Source organism: Cyclopterus lumpus, chromosome 3, assembly GCF_009769545.1.
Source record: "Cyclopterus lumpus isolate fCycLum1 chromosome 3, fCycLum1.pri, whole genome shotgun sequence".
NCBI classification, from domain to species: Eukaryota; Metazoa; Chordata; class Actinopteri; order Perciformes; family Cyclopteridae; genus Cyclopterus; species Cyclopterus lumpus.
The window spans coordinates 16698308-16715344 of NC_046968.1; the positions used below are offsets into that span (position 1 = coordinate 16698308).

Here is a 17037-nt window from a genome sequence, read left to right on the forward strand (position 1 = left end):
CAACTTTTTCCTTAACTTCCACATGATTTTTAGTGCATTGCAGTCCAAAAGACGTCAGTATACGTTGAAAACACACATTTCCAAAAAGCACGGTAATTTACTTTGACTTCTCTCGCAATACTTTTTTAAATACAACAGTGAAATGTGTGGCGACGACCAATAGAGCTTTCACACTTCTGCTTGAAGCACATGCTGCAAAAGCGTTGTTTATGAACGGCACACATTGGAGCCGAGCCAATTTCTTTAAACCATTGTTTCAATACTTTTGTTTAGCAATCGCCTTTAATAAGGATCATATTAATCTATATGATTCAACCTGTAGCACGTTTTCTTTTGCAACTGTTCAACTTTGTATTTAAATTACACTTTATGGTTAATGGTTGTCAAATGCAGAGAGGAATATCTTTAAATAACAATATAGGTAATACAGGACTAGACTTCCAGGAAAGGGATCGGTGAGCTCCTTTACAGTGAAGTCTTTTCTTTCCCTCACAGGATCCCCGCCGATCAGCTTCCTTAAGGAACGCATCGGGCATTCACTGCAGCCTGATGACAGCCGGTGGTGGTGCACTTCAACACAGCTGAAATGCACTCGCATGAGGGGTTGGGAAGTCTTGTCACTTTTTTGTTGCTGTCCCAAAAAAGTGAGGAGGCCATAAATGAAGTTATGAATGCCATGCTGGAGTCATCCGACAAGAAGAACATCTTCAAGCACAGAAAGAAAAAAAAACCATACATGTCCAGCATGCAGGGAAGTTCAATAAGACATCTCTTTAAAAAAACAATGGATAGTTTGTAATGAATACAGTCTTTTGTTGCTCAACACAAAAGCAAGCAAACGTATGAGATGAGGTGGCGTCAAACGGCAGGCTCGCAATCCTCCAAGTTTGGCACAAAAAAAAAGAAAGGTAAAAAAAGACCAACAACATATTGTTGATGGATGCAGTTTGACATGAATCTGTCCACTGAATATGTACACTGTACACTGGAGTATACTTAGTGCTTGCATGCACACTTCGTATACTGCAGCATAAAGTTGGATCAACTTTACCCAAACACTTCAAATCTAATGAACAACGATGAAAAACAAAACAGGCTATGCATAATATACTGGGTATGATAGCAAAACGTAGATGAAAGTGTTCCTAAAATGTCTCTCCAAAATTAAAAACAAGGAGGACAAAGCATTACACATCTAAAAACAGTCGCAGACGTTTCAAAATGTATAAAATAAAAAAGTAAAAAAGTTGACAAATTAGTTCTTGGTCTAGTAGTTTTTGCGCCAAATGAAGGAAAAAAAATGTTTCATGACAACTTTTGTAAGCGGGGGTGAGTAACCCATCTGATGTTTCACGATTATGTCGAGACTCACATGAAAAACTCCGGGGATGAAGGGTTGTTGTCACTGCTGGATCCATTTTCTCTGAAGCCGTTGCTGATGAGCTTCTCATACTTTTCTTTGTACGCGTCCCTCTCCCGGACCAGCCTGGAGATCTCCTGCTTTAGGTGATCGACCTGCTGGATGAGGTGCGTCTTCTCCCCCTCCAGGACGTGCCGCTGCTGGACTCGCTTGTACCGGCAGGACTGTGCGTAACCTCTGTTCTTTAGGGTCCTCCTCTTCTGTTTCAATCTCATCACTTCTTCCTTGCTGACCCCCCGTAGCTGCCGGTTGAGTTCCCGCACTGTCATGCTGACCAGCTGGTCGTCTGAAAACCGGTCATCCAAGCGCATGTGTGGGTGAATTGACCCAGAAGTGCCGTTGGACTGGCCCCCGGGTGCTTGGTGGTGGCCGTTGCTGTGGTGGTGATGGTGGTGGTGGTGGTGCTGCCCTCCGTTCTGAGCGGCTGCTGCAGCGATAACTGCCGACACCACCGCCGCGGCGGACCCCATCTCTTCCCCGGCCATGGTGCCTCCTGCTCCGGCTGCGCCAGCAAACTGCTGGCCCCTGGCGTAGCCATCGAATGACTGGAGTTGGTGACTGCTGTTGATCAGCGCCTCGACTGCGTCTTCGGGGCTGAAGCCCAGCGCCTCTGGATTCAACTGCTGTTGATAACCGGACATCCAGTAGAAATCCTCTATGTGTGACTTCTGCTCGCTCCCCGAGCCCGGACTGGGCGCCGAGAAGCTTGGAGAAGGGGGCACCGAGCTGCACGGCGTGCTCATCGGGGTGGAAGACAAGGATCCCCCGGCGATAAGGCGACTGCACTGGCTGATGTTGCGATCGGGCTCCACCGGCTCCTTTTTCACTTCAAACTTCATCAGATCGAAGTCATTAACATATTCCATGGCCAGGGGACTGGTGGGCAGGTCGGAGTTGCTCATTGCCAGCTCTGATGCCATCCTCTTGCTGCTGACAGTCCTCCAAGTGGGGTGAAGAGCAGCTGTCAAACTGGGTTGGTTGGAAAGAACGTGAGCCAGTTGGATTTTTAAGCGTTTGTCTTGATTCTGCAAAAAAAAAAAAAAAAAAATGAAGGTTTTTCAGCGTCCTTTTCTCAGCGCGTGAGAGTAGTTGTTCTTTGCGGAGTCTATTGCACAGACACACCAGTGCCGCGCGCACGAGTAGCGGGGTCCCTTCTCAGCATTTGGAATTCGGCGGTTTTGTATTTCAAACATTTAACACTTTACGGTTTCTTCATTAATACATTGCGCAAGCGGAGAGGGAGAAAAGACGAACGTAGGGGAGTGAATGCAGCCTCGCGCGTTACACGGCGCTCACTGGTAGGGCGATATTTTAGAGGGATCACACAGCAGATGAGTTTAAGAGCATTGTAGCTGCCCTGACGTCAGTCTGGAAATAGGAAATTGACTCGGACGAAGAGCCAATAGGGTCTCACACTCCGAGAGCTAATTAACATATTAGTCGGCCGACAGAAACAAAACTTTTCGCAACTGTCAAAGGCCGTCAGCTGACTATCAGCTGGGGCACAGGCTCTTAACTCTTTGACTACTATTCCAGTCGCCTCTTTTATGTGGGGGCAGCAATTAATCCACGTTTTACAATCTGTGACATTATGCGACGCGTGCATACTGTAACGTAATTAACATCCACTGTGCCGGGCAGACCGAGAGAAGAAAACACAATTATTAATAGATACAAAGATGATTAGATACGTTGGTGCATCTAGCCTTTAAACAAATCTACCGTGTGTCATAATTACTCACCTTTTCTTGAATAGAGATATTGTAACTGTTATCTTTGTCACTTTTTTATCCAATAATAAGTAGTCTTTATTGCAGCATGATACACTATGTTGTCTCTCCTATAAAAAGCACGTATTAGTTACATCTAATATTTCTGTTCTGTGCCATGTATGGCGATGTTTAGAGGTAACTTCAGAGACAATTGACCGAAAATATGAAAGGTATAGCGAGGAGATTCGTCATGCCTCTACGTAACATTCTAAAACTCAACACTGCCACCTTTTGGATATAACCGTGCACGTGCTTCCCCATTCAATCACTACAATCGTCCACACAAATTCCAAACAAAGAATAAAAGATGTTTTAAAGGGATGAAAACAATATTTATTGATTTCTTGCGCATACAATTGAAGTGTACCTTTATTTTCTTTCTACATTAAGTAAAATACACCAATGTTTATGAATCTCAAAGGAGTTATGTAACAAAGTGGAAGTAAATGCCATGAACCAGTGTTCCATCCAAACTGATATTATGTCCCACTGCCATAAACATCACTTTATCTAAGCACTGGTCCAGGCGTTGCTATGGAGTCATATAAACCACTCTCGTACATTGCACTTTATCTCGGTTCAGAGGTCTCCTACTTTTAATTGACTCACGTACAACAGTAAAATAAGTCAGTGTGAATATTTCTAGTTTTCAATGACACTGTGTGTCTTATATAGTGAGAGGGTCATATGGGCTTAACCATGTAGATCAAACAGTGTTTTTTTTTGTCTACACTGTAAATAATATTTTTGATTTAGCTGGTTTGATTTAGCATACAAGGAACCTTGTGATACTTTTTCTATATTGTCATTTCACAGATAACTTAGTTCACTGCTGGTGTGAAGTGATACTGACGCAAACAGCAGACAGGCTTATGAGGGAGTCCCTGATAGAGAGCCACCCAATGATCATTCATTTCCGCTTGCTTCTCATGCATTAGCCTGGATTCATCAACAAATATATCTTTAGTTTGGGACTCACACCCCTAAGTTGGTATTGTCTATTGCATTAATGGAACAACATTAACATAACAGATAACATATGGCAGTTTACTCCTTCGAGTGATGTAAGCTAAACTAAGGCTGGGTCTCGTTGGCCAGTTGAAGTGTTGATTTCTCTTGCGGCCTCCTTTGACATGGTACTGACAAATAACCATTTCTTTCCTGTGACAAAAACCTATAATCATAGACTGTCTCTCTCTCTCTCTCTCTCTCTCTCTCCAAGTATATGATTTCATCGTTGTGTATTTTTAGAATCCTGGGTGCACACTATTTAATGATAGTACAAATCAGTCACATCCCTCCTGCCAAAAGCTCTGGAAGATGATCCTGCCAATCAGACAGATACTTTCATAACCATAAGGAGTTGACCACTTCGCTATGGTTGTCCAAAACTGTGGCTAAGTCTTTCAGTTTCCCCTGTTACATTTTTTTCTGTAGTAAGTGCACATATACATACTGACAGATACAAAATATAAGTATCTTTGAAATTTAGGTTCACAATTGTAAAATCTGGAATTCTATATTATTCTGCTACTTCTGTTGATGACATGTTCGCAGACTGTTCATAAAAGACAGACAAATGAAGTCAACCAAACACACATTCGATACCAGTTGCTGATAGTTCCAGTAAAGGGGTAAATGGATGCATCTGCTTGTAAGTGAATACAACACTGTGCGTGTGGCTCAAACAACACTCAAATAGAACCCGATTGTTTCTATTTTCCATTCTGTTGCTGTGTCATCTGTTTGGACTTACCTGTTCATGGAAGGCACAGCGGTGGCCCATTCCCTGGGGTACAGCCACAGCAGAGCGAGACTAATACACAAACGAAGGGAGAGCTCATTAGTCATGACAGACGAAAGTGGCAGACCTAATTTAGCTGCTTTTGTTTCTTTAAAGTTATTGATGATGCAGAGCTGAGAGAGATCTACATGGAGAGGAATCTGGCCGCTGTGAAGAGAATTTATCAAACCAGGAAGGAAGGAGTGTTGAGGTCAAGAAGCGATGCAGATTGTTGGAGATTTGAAACATGACAATATAATCAATCCCATTTTAAGACTTTGTATAGTCAATAATAAAACTGCAGGATTTTTTAAACCAACGCAAGCACATGAAACAGGTTCAGAATGCAATATGATACATGTACCATTGTACTTAAAATCACATTGTGAGGTTTTGGACTGACTATTAGCAAATTAGCATCTGCTGTTGACTGAATTGACTGAAGATTTGCAAATACAAAATATTAAGAACATTCTTAGGAGTTTCCTTCTAACATGGTATTGTCATAAATCTGATGCCACAAGATGACTTCTGGTGTTGGGTCAAAGAGAAACCCTCTTCTCAACAGCCTCTTGTCAGTTTATTGACATAAAGACTGTAAGTCTTTCTTTTAAATCGAGCAGGGCCGAGTTATAATGTCTCACTTTACGCATTCACATACTTTGACGCACACTCCTGATAAATTTGTGTTACTCCTTATGTAAACTTTTAATACGTCTGAAGACCTTGTTTATGGGAATGAACGACAATGCCTACTCTTTAAAGCTAAATCTAAAATATTGCATTGTTAAAAACAAAGAAAAGATATTTCCTTTTAACTATACACATGTTGGTATCGAACACTATCTGTGTGTGCTTGCTGTTCTTAGGATGGAAGGATGGTGACTTCCAAATACTTGGTTTGGTTCTACAGATGTGTTTTATTATTATTGTTTCAACACAATTGAAATATCAGCCTTGTAAAAAGTAAACAGGAAAAAGACACAAAAATACCACTTCCATTGCACTTCTTTTAAGTTTGTAGAGATATGCAAGACTTCTGTCTATAGTTTCTCAGAAAATATTTATACTGAAATGTAAACAAACTTCAATCCTTTAACCTGAACTCAGCAAAAACACGAAGAGCGTCATCTAGATTAGACTACTGGTGATGGTATCAGTCTAAACCCGTCTCATTATAGTGAGCAATGGAGGCGACTGAGTGGAAAGAGCAGAGGTCAGTGAGTTGTTTGCTGTATGTCTGTTAGCGTCTGTGTGTGCGTGTGTTTGTGTGTGTGTGGCGGTTGCTTGGTTCCAGTCCGGGCTCGATAAGGCCATCTAATCAGCCTCTTTACATTCCAACACCTTTGTAAGCAGCCCTTTACCTGAACCTAGTGCAGTATGCTTGCCTGCCTTGGTGAGTACCTGGAACCTGATAGCACTTGCAAACACAGAGGCAAAACGGGGGAAAAATAAAGTCACACAGCTTTTAATATGACAAAAACACTTTGTTTGAGCAACACTTTTAACTTTAGGAAGAAGCAGACATCAACCCTACCAGTGCTTTGCATCTCTGCTAACATGTAGAGCTGGTATTGCTCTGGAGCAATGCAATCTCATAAACAGTTTAGTGAGAACAAAAGAGATGGAATATCAATTTTCACCCCACCAACAGAATGTGGGCACAGCCATGCCATAATTACCATAATCCATTAGTCAGAAGGAGGGTGAGGCTGTGAAGGGGTGCGACAGAGGACAGAGCAGAAAAAACAAGGTCAGGAAGAGAGCAGATCTGTAGTCTAAGGTGGATGGTCTTTGGATGGCCACTCTGACACTGATGGAAGTATTTGGTGGCCAGCAGCTCGTGGGCTTCGACTGCCTGGAGAACTCTAGCGTACAACCCTGAGCGAGCATCAGTCCGCTTGAGGCAGAGGGACCAGCAGTAAACCAGTGAATGTCTCACAGTCCTGTGAACAGCAGAGTCACTCGTGTTTTCTAGACTCAGTGTCACATGACCAGGGGTGACAGAGTTTTGAGTTTAATCTCCCATATTTGTTCCACTTCTCACTCCAACTGAATAGTTGTCAAGTTAAATAACATGGTTGCAAATGAATACCGTGTGGCCTGTAAATGAGGCTACTCGGTTCACCACATGTAGAGTAATCGAAGAAGACTGGTCAATATTGCACAATAGCTGGCTTGAAAATTAGCCATAATTACATTCACATGGACATAATGTATTGGTTTGCTGTCATGGGTAAGGTTAGTGTGTCTAGCAATGAAATAGTATATTAACTGTTTCCAGGGTTATCGCCTCGATATGTTCACACGACTGAGCACACATCTCTAACGGTGTGTGTGTGGTGCTTGAGCGTGCCTGTAGGTATAAACAAGACTAAACAAAGGTATACTTTACATGATGATGAATTTAGTCTGAGAGACACATTTTGTAAGAGGGAAAACATTTTTGATTGCATCATTGTTTTAAATTAACTAGTGTACAGGAGCAAAATATGTTGTGCAATAATGCAAATCAACATTGATACTTCATTAAGTTATCAACACTTCTCTGATGCAAAACAAAACAACAACACAAATCATTTTTGAGTTTGTTTCAGTATCAGGGATATTGTATTGGCTTGCAAAATGCATTTATAATATTTTGTCCACTTCCTTAAAGCTTGGGCCAATAGGAATTGCAGCAATGTATGCAGGAGGTGTTGCCTCCTACAGGAGTCTGGCAAGTCTCTAACGTCCACCCCCAGCTGCTCGTGTGCCCTTGAGCCACTGCAGCCTGAAACTGACACTTACAATAAAGTATCATTTTTACAATTACAGAGAGTTAGCAAGCCAATTACATCAGAATCCAGGAGGAAATATCAGCGAACACGACTGTTTGTCCTCCCTATCTGAATTGTCTTGTAACACTCTTCACCCTGTCATCTATTGTTGAGCACATGAACATGTGTAGAAAACAGTGTGGTGGGTTTGTGTGTCTACTGTATGGGGAGTGGAAGGGGTGGAAGATAACACACTAATCACATGTCCACATGTCTAGTAAGTAAAGAAATCACACAATCTCACTTGTTTAACTCACAGATATTTCCTTATCTATTTTGTTTTCCGATTAATTCCTCACCTCCCACAGGGTCATTGCACTGCATTTAATGAGACTTTCTCTTCATTGTATTCAGTACAGTGTTTGTCAAATATGCCGACACAAGTCATTGACAGAATGAAGATATACAGGAGCAATGGCTGTGCCGTAACCACAGTTTGACAAAAGCTGCATCATTTCTACAAGGGTTACCAGACACAATCTGTCCTTAATTTCATTTCTTGTACACAACATAGATAATATCATAATTATTAGAAAAGTAATAACTTTGCATGTATGTGGATGATTAGGATGCTGTCGATGCCTGTCTTGTCTTGTATGTCTATATCATAGATATTACCAATCACACATCACACACAAGTAAGTAAATAGGAACACACATAAGTGGACCCAATGACACTAACCCATTCCCAAATGCATGCGTGGCTACACAATTGCATGGAAGGGGGCACACATGCGCATGCTCATAGCCTAATGAGAGATTTTCTGACCTTTCTTCATGTACCCCAGGAGAATATTGATGAATCCCCTTTTAAAAATAACTCTCGCCTTGTAGGGTCATTAAATGATTTACAGTTATTTCACCAACACATAATTATTACATTTATTATGTTGGACTGTACAGGTTTGGGCCATTGTGGCAAGATGTGGACCTTTTAACACACAATAGAGGTGATTACAAGTTTAATTTTCATAAATACACTTTATTTATGTTCCACTGAAGTTAATATCACAAGAAACAAGTTTACAGCTTTTGGAGTGCTGCATTAGCCAATATGAAACTAAACCTGTAGCATTTACAGTGCATTGTCTGATAAGTGTAAGCAAAGCTATCAGAGCAGAGTGAGAGTTTTCATGTGGGCACGGACTAATCATGTTCAACTTTCCCTTTATATCCTGCAACTTCAAAAAACTCTGGTCCTGAATTCTAGCCATTTCTAATTGTCGGATTTGCAATGACATTTAAGTCCTTTATCGTTATACAATCTGAAACTTTATGATGAAAACCTTTGTCACGATGAAACGTGAGCGGATGAATTTTGTCCCCTCTCAGATCATTCCTATTACCCGTGTCAAATCAGACATAATCTAACATACTGAGCTAAATAATCATGGGTAATGTCACATTTGGTCTCGTGGCAAAAAGACTTATCGCCACATTCAAATTGCAAGGTTATGGAATTATCTTAATCAAGGCTATTTCTGACCTACGAATGTGCATCACTTCTCTTCACTGTGTTACCAATATTATCAAGGCATTTGTGTGTTTGAATCCTGCAGTCTGTGTCTGTTCCTAATAATGATATCTTTTCAATTGCTACGCTGCTAAGCTGGTTATAATGTCATCTGACTGTGATTGTGAGCATGGCCCTTCAAACACTCCCTGTGGGTGAGGCGCTTAATGTTCATTTGAGCCCTGCGTTCAGCACTCAGCATTAAAATCTGACTGAAGCCCAAATGAAAATGATTTAAATGAACTCATTTGAGGAACATTTAATTACTATTGGAGCGTAATTGAATGTTTCTCTGAAGTGCTAAGTGATTCCTAATGAAATGAGAAAGACTGGGGAGATACTGACGAAGCTGAACACATATGCTGATAGTCAGGGCCAATCTGAGCCTACAGGACAGGTACAAAAAGAGCAAATAAGAGCAAATAAGCATCTACCGGATAAATAAATCCATCACTGCTAAATTATCCTCAAAAAGCCAAAAACAAGCGTACTGAGTTAATGCAAGTTGATGCATTCTAAAATGTAAGTAGCTGTTTAGTATAAACAAATGTCAGTAAAGAGATGGATGAGTTGGGTCAAGTCCCATATAACAGAGAGTTAAGTGAGTGAGGGGTAAGACAATATTTACAGGGCAGGTGTGCTGCTAGTCCAGTAAAACCCCTTCCTCAGGACACATGTTGTTAAGCTGAGACTACTATTGGACCTCCCATTATAGCCTTGCATATTTCATGGCTTTTGGGAATTTCCACATGGCAACATCCTCTCACCTGCACCATCCATCACAGGGAATCTTATTCTCGCACAGCTCTCCAAGTGCATATTTGTGTATGTGTTTGGAAGACACAGAGAGAGCCTCCACATGTGTATGCAAGTAAATATGTGTCAACCTTTACGAGTGGCAGAAGCTGCAGCTGCTCCCCCCGTGGCCCTCAGTGTCTGGAAACCCAATGGCCTCAGGGCAGAAGATTTTAAATAAAGCTCCTTGTAGGCTTTACGCTAACTGTCAAAACAAAGGATATATATATATATATATATATATATATATATATATATATATATATATATATATATATATATATATATATGTATATATGAACGGTTCTGTTATTTCCCCACTCTCTGTCTCATCTTCTGTTTCTGAGAGAGCCTATCTACCTACTACTGTATCTCGTTGGTCAAAGTCAATTCTGTATTTGTATCTGGGCTTCAACATAAAGCCAGCGGAAGCTGGTTGGTTAAATGCTGTTAACGCTTTTATAAGGTTAATTCTAGAGTATACAACCCTGCAGTTTGTGTGGTGAGAGCATTTCCTGCAGAACAATGAGACTCCAAACTTGTCTGACAGAGGCAGGAGATAGGGGGAGAGAGAGAGAACATATTGATACCCGTTGCTTTATGTAGCATAGCTGTGCACACATACTAACTTTTACTAACTTTTTATTCGCAAGCACAAGCTCTGCAGTGGCCTCTGCTACACTTGGCAGATATTAATGCAAAGGGATACCTTTAAAGTTCAAATAATATACCCACTAATGTACATTTTCATTCTGCCAGTCTCAAAAAATGAATTGTCAGATACACTTGTGACTTTGTCACAAACCATAACAAATCCCTACAAATCTTACTGAACTTGAACATTAACTTTTCCAAGCAAATGCCAAAAAAACATTGGGAAAATTCCAGTTGCGGCTCCATTGTACTTTTAACTGAAGCATGGGGAACATGTGTACTATTATTCCAACAGCTTGGACTCGCCAACCATTGAGTCACAGTACCCTACCTTACTCCATGCTGAGTAAAGGACGATATATAATACATTTAGTCATACACAGTCATAGAATTTGTACTGTGTTCAAAGGTTTGATTCACCTTTGTAAATATGAGTAGCAAACAACAGTTTGACCAAATAAAAGATATTTTGAAAGAATTTTTACTACTATGCTAGCTAATCTTTAATGTTCAGTCAGAGTCAAAAGGCAGACAACATACCAACATTATTCCTACACAATGTGGATCTAAGTGTAGCTGTAAGTAAGACGTCTCAGATGCTCTGTCACTTGTGAAAAGTATTGCTTTAATAGAGGTATGGCCTCAACGTCTTATCAGCACACAGATGTGTCCATACTCTGACCCTACCAACACACACTTGCATATACATACACATACATGGACAAACACACAAGTATACTATGTGAATTAGCTTAACTCTCAAGATAGACATCACATGGTTGTTGTTCATTCAGACCAATTAAAAAGTCAAATGACCCCAGTGCTGGACACACTAGCCATGGAGACATAGGGACTTAATTGGCTAATAAAAGCTCTTAATCTTAATTGTGGTCAGTGACTCCAGTTCTGGAATTGGAGTCCACATAGACAATGACACCCAGTAGTTGGAGTCCATCCTCTAACCAGACTGACATTCCAACCAGCAATTACAGCACCAGGCCCACCAATCCAGACCAAAACACCTACTCACTAAAACAATGGGCATCACTGTCCGCACACAAGAGCAACCCTCTTTGGACGGTCTTAATTCCTGTCCCCTCTGCCCCACTGCTCCTGGTCCAATCTTGTTATTAATCTTAACTTGTTCATTAGAAGTCATCACGTGTTCTTACATTAATGTAATGACCATGACGACAGGTCAGGTCCTGGTAGTGTGTTTGCTACCAGGGGAGACTTCATCACAATTGAGTTTCAAATTCCTTTTGTGTTTTTAAAGTTACAATTCTACATCACATTTGCATGATTGGTTTTGTTTGTTTTCACTTCATAAAGTCCCGACAACAGAGTACTGTGTACTAGGTGTGTAGCAATATATCAATTATCAATAAAAAGGGAGACATTGCATTTCAACGGTTTTGTCATAATAAAGCATTGTTGCCAACCCATGTGCACTTGGACCATGTCTACCTTTCCTGGCAATTCCCAGATATATTCCGTTAATTGTTTCTCAGTTTCTTTAAGACACATAAAACAAAAAAAAGTTAATACTGTCCAAATGCTTGTACTTCTTACACACAGACATTATTCACACCATATAATTATGTGTTAATGGCCTGTGCTGCAATATTGTGAGCAAAATCTGGTTTGTAATTCAGTGTGAGATGAATTATCCCAGATGTAATGGAAATAACATCAGTCCTACTGAAGTCTAAAGTAATGTTTTTATACATTTTCTTTGAAAACGGTGCATGTTGGCCAGACACAGTGCTGCTGGCAGCCATTTCTAATGGCCCCTTACTACACAGGATGTAGATTTTTTCCAAATTAATATATCATATATACTGTATCACATGTAAAGCCCTCAGAGTATGAAACAGCTCCGACAATTGAGTTTAGGTGGATGATGTTGAAATAATGACTGACAAGTTCAATATTAACAAGGTCATGTGTCGGCTGCAACGCTTCTATACCGATCAATGAGTAAAATGATTTGGCAAGTGCTCTTCCACAAACAAAGTGAAAAATGCAATAAAGCAAACCTGTATCCCACTCATGCATTGCATCATGAATTGATTGGAGGAGTCAAGCTTGTTTCTTGGACGCTGCTTTTTAAACCATCTGCAGCAAAAGCTAACTCACTGCTGTGCTGTGCTGTGCAAGTCTTGTGCAACGCTCCCTCAAAAGAACATTTGTTCACCATCTGTGACTGCTGCTCCCACTCCATGCAGCGTTGATGCAAAGAGGCAGTACGGCTCACTTTTTTACAATGCAGATGGAGATGTTGCTGCTGGATCTTTTTTTAACCTTCTCCCTCCAACAAAAATATAAAATGAAAGTGATAAATCAACTCCTATCTATGACAGGGAATCACTAACCCTCTCTGGGATCATGAAAACATAATCACTGCATAAATTAAACCCCTTTTTTTACGACCAAGACCCCTGGCCAGTAGAGTGTGTTTTGATGACAGCTATGTGTTTCCTGTTGCGCCCCATTCAGGCTGCAGCTGGCTGTTAAACGTATTAGACCGGGCTGGAAATATTGCAAGGATGCCAGGTAGACTCTCCTGTCCACACGCAGACTCACCGACAAACCGTAACTACAGAATGTCAGGAGAATTAGTGTTTGTGATTAAATGTCCAATGGAGAACCATATTTATCTCACATGCTTACCAGCAGGTGTTAGCAACATTGTGTACTGAAGGACACGGTACACTTTTGATATTATATTCCAAAGTATTTCCAATACACTGCTCCATTTCAACTCCTCGCAACACATTTGAACAATACAGAAAACATGTCACAGTCCAGTAGAGTTAGATGTTATCAATGTGTGTAACTGTGACTCAGGCCAGAGGACAGCATTGTGACTCAGACTTGTATGACGTTGCAGCTACATCAACTGAGTGAGCTAATACAGATAATAATGCCTCTTCTTTGTTAGCTTTCTCTCTTTCCGCACACTCACATTCACATGTCCACTCTACACTGTGTCATTGTCCAGCACTGTGGGATCGCTCAGCTTTTTCCTTTCTCTCCTTTTTTGTTTGGTTAAGTGGAGGCCAGAGGTTTGTCTTTGTCTATGTAGGTGGAGTTTTGGAAATCTGACTTTTAAACTGCCTAGTGACAATTTGCTGTACTCCAATCAGAGTCTGTTGGGACTGAACACATAACTTATCCTGTTGGAGAGCATACTGTATATAGTTTACTCCGAAATATAAAAATCATAATTCAACACCAGATTTTAGATTTGTTAAGTATTTGTTCGCACAATAAAACAAAGCAACAGAAACACAACAACACAAGCAAAAATGTTGTGAAGGTGAGGTATACATTATTTTTTTTTTTTTAAATCCTCAATACAAAAGTAATACAATCAACATTGGTAAACAAACAAGCAAACATAAAATCTAAATTCAAACATGAAATAGCCGAAACATGAAATAAATAATATAATGGAATAAGAGTGTGTGTGCCTGTTTGCATATCTGTGTGAAGTGTGATAGTATGTGAGCGTACACCCAATAACAGTCAAGCATGCTGATAAAGGAATTAGCAAACAAACAACAATGCTCTGTTGTAATTCACTGTATTGATTATTTGATAGTGTGAGTTTAGTTATATTGTGTAATCTTGTATATTGTATATGACAATCTGCCCACCACATGACAAACCTCCCATAGAGATGTTGACATGTCTGAGTTTACTCAGTCAAATGAATATTTTCCTTTTCATTATCCATTTTAATTTCACACAGTTCCTCTTTTTTAATCAGCCTGTGAATGATGAGCTCAATTACCCAAGGCTAAAGATAATTCGCCCTGAATCCATTAGAATTAGCTAAATTAGTAGTTCTATGGATGTAGCTTGTTTCATCGTTAGGACTAAAGGTTTTCACAGGTCCAGAAATCTGATCTGAAACGGACCAGTTGAAAACCTACCTGCACCCAGCATCCATAAATTGTGTAAAAACAAAAATTCTTATAATTAGGCCTGATCCAAAATGCAGTCGATCCCAACAAACCTTAAATAGAGAACACCGACAGTGGCAGCAGCGTGATGCATCATCACTGAATGAGCATCTGCAGTTATACACATTAACCTCCACATCACATAACACTCATCTCACCTCAAAAAACTATTTTTTCTCCTGAAATTATTATGACAAAGCTGATGATCAGAGCTGGTCATGACTTAATGATGAGTGACATACAGAACTAAGCCTGGTAGCAATATATCAAGACCCTACCCAAAATCAATTAGAGTAAATGTAATTTGGTCCCAGTACTCGTGTACTGGCTCAGGTGTTGGTCACTAGGAACTGAATAAACCTGTGTAGACCTCTCGTCAGAGCCCAGCTGGGCATCCATATTACCTCTGGTATTTAACAGTTGTGCTGACAAGATGGACTTCATCATCTGTGATCACAGTTTTAATTGTGTTTTCATACCAAGTAATAGTTTATCCTGGTATTAAACACCATAATAATGTGCTGTTATGGATGCCCTTTTAATTTTTCACGTTAAAATGCTCAATGATCAAGGGCTGGGTTACAGTCAAAGGCAGCAAAGTCTGAAATTTGGGCCAGAGGAGCACGGCTAGGAAACCCAAGCTTGTTTAATGAGAGGTCAAAGGTCATTCTGGGTCAAGTACCTTGCCTGGGGACTACATGTTAAACACACACCCCAGGGAAAAAGAGGGACAGCACAATGTCTGACAAGATCAACAACGCTGGCCTAATTATAACAAATACAGACGCCAGGGACCAACCATATCTCCGAAGAGTAAATGGAACAACGAATCTCCCTGTGTGTTGTTATTGTTTTGAAATAAACTTATTTCCTTGAATTATTCTTTCCTCTCCAGTTAGTGCTGTAGTCTTCCCCACCGACAAGGATTTACCGTCTGGAGTGTAATTTGGAGAGGCTCCTTGAGGAAACAGCCTCCTCAGGGGGAGAGACAATTAGTCCTTCAACAAACAGCACGGATCAGTCGCTTTAATTAAACACCCTCCCCCATCATTGCCTCATCCCTCTTCCCTCCAATTCCCTCCCTTTCCTTTCATCTCTACTTTTTCTCCTCTCTTTAACCGAAGGAGTCTGGATTTTAAGCCAAGGCCAGATGACACCCTAATAATTTGTTGTGTGGCTTGGTGAGCTCCTAACCAGTGGATTAGATGGATATTGGTCTGTGGTGTAGTTTGTGGAGTTAGCGCTAACAGGATTTACTATCTACTGAGTATATCAAAGGCAGAGTCCTGCGTTAAGCACTATGCACTTCACCAAATTAAAAAGTGACCCACAGGTGGGCTCTCTGCACTGTTTGTCCCGATGGGCCATGACGCTAATTGCTTTCTAACTCTGTTACGAGTGCCATCAAATTACACTCATCAATTAGAGTGAAGAGGGGTGTATGGAAGGTCTGAGAGCTTATCTCTGATCACTGCTGGGTCCTTTTTTTCTGGAATTATTGCCCACTGGACATTGATACTGACAAAGTGAAACCGATCTCTCTCTCTTTCTAAATTAAGTTTTTCTATTTTCCTCCCAATTCTGTGTTGCATGGTTCTTTACATGCATTGTCATCTTTTTTATTACAATGTAGGCCAATCAGAAACAGCCATGCTAAGCAATCTTTTAACCTTTTCAGATAACCACTAAACAGAGTTCATGGTCTACATTACTCCTATTATATTTTAGAAGATCAGGAGTTGGTTAAAGAGGTTTAGCTGCAAACAGGCAGTAAAGAAAAAGCCTAGAAAGTAGGTGAAGTACAGTAGCAGAGAAAACAAAACTGAAACACCACAGGAAATTACTCAACCCATCCTTTGTGTGGGAATGTGCTCAAGTGTATGTGTATCTGAGTGTTTTCTGTGTGTGTGGTTGTGTGTTTCTATGTGTGTATGCATTTTCTTTAATGGGATGTGGTAAAGCAGTGAGAAGAAGGCAGGATGTGATGCTGCAAGTTCGGGTGCATGTTCTCTGATTTTGGGGAACCCCAGTGTTGGCTTCCAACTATACAGCATGTCAAGATACTGCAGCGTTTCCTGTGCTGGTGTATCATGGTGAGCAGGAGTCCCAGAAAAGAAAATTTAGATGTCTTTCATTGCACAGCCTTTGCTCTGCTGAAGTGCCTATGAGCAAGACATTGAACCTCACTGTATTAGCTGTAGGACTGCTGAGGTTGTGTTTACTCTTAAATACCATTGAGTTGTAAAGGGGGAAAGTGAAAAGATGAATTTCCAAATAAAATGTCTGAATAAACAAATCAGAAATTGTCTC

The 17037-nt window shown here is 40.6% G+C and overlaps 1 protein-coding gene across 1 annotated transcript; it reads right to left on the reverse strand.

Annotated features, from left to right (window-relative positions):
• Nucleotides 1-228: 228 nt before the first annotated feature.
• mafa (v-maf avian musculoaponeurotic fibrosarcoma oncogene homolog a (paralog a)) lies at nucleotides 229-2436 on the reverse strand. Its single transcript, XM_034526479.1, has one exon. The coding sequence runs from the start codon at nucleotides 2338-2340 to the stop codon at nucleotides 1369-1371; it is 972 nt and encodes a 323-aa protein (XP_034382370.1). The 5' UTR covers nucleotides 2341-2436; the 3' UTR covers nucleotides 229-1368.
• Nucleotides 2437-17037: the final 14601 nt, after the last annotated feature.

Coding starts and splice junctions, on each gene's coding strand:
- mafa (XM_034526479.1), bottom strand. CDS start 2,340: ATGGCATCAGAGCTGGCAATGAGCAACTCCGACCTGCCCACCAGTCCC.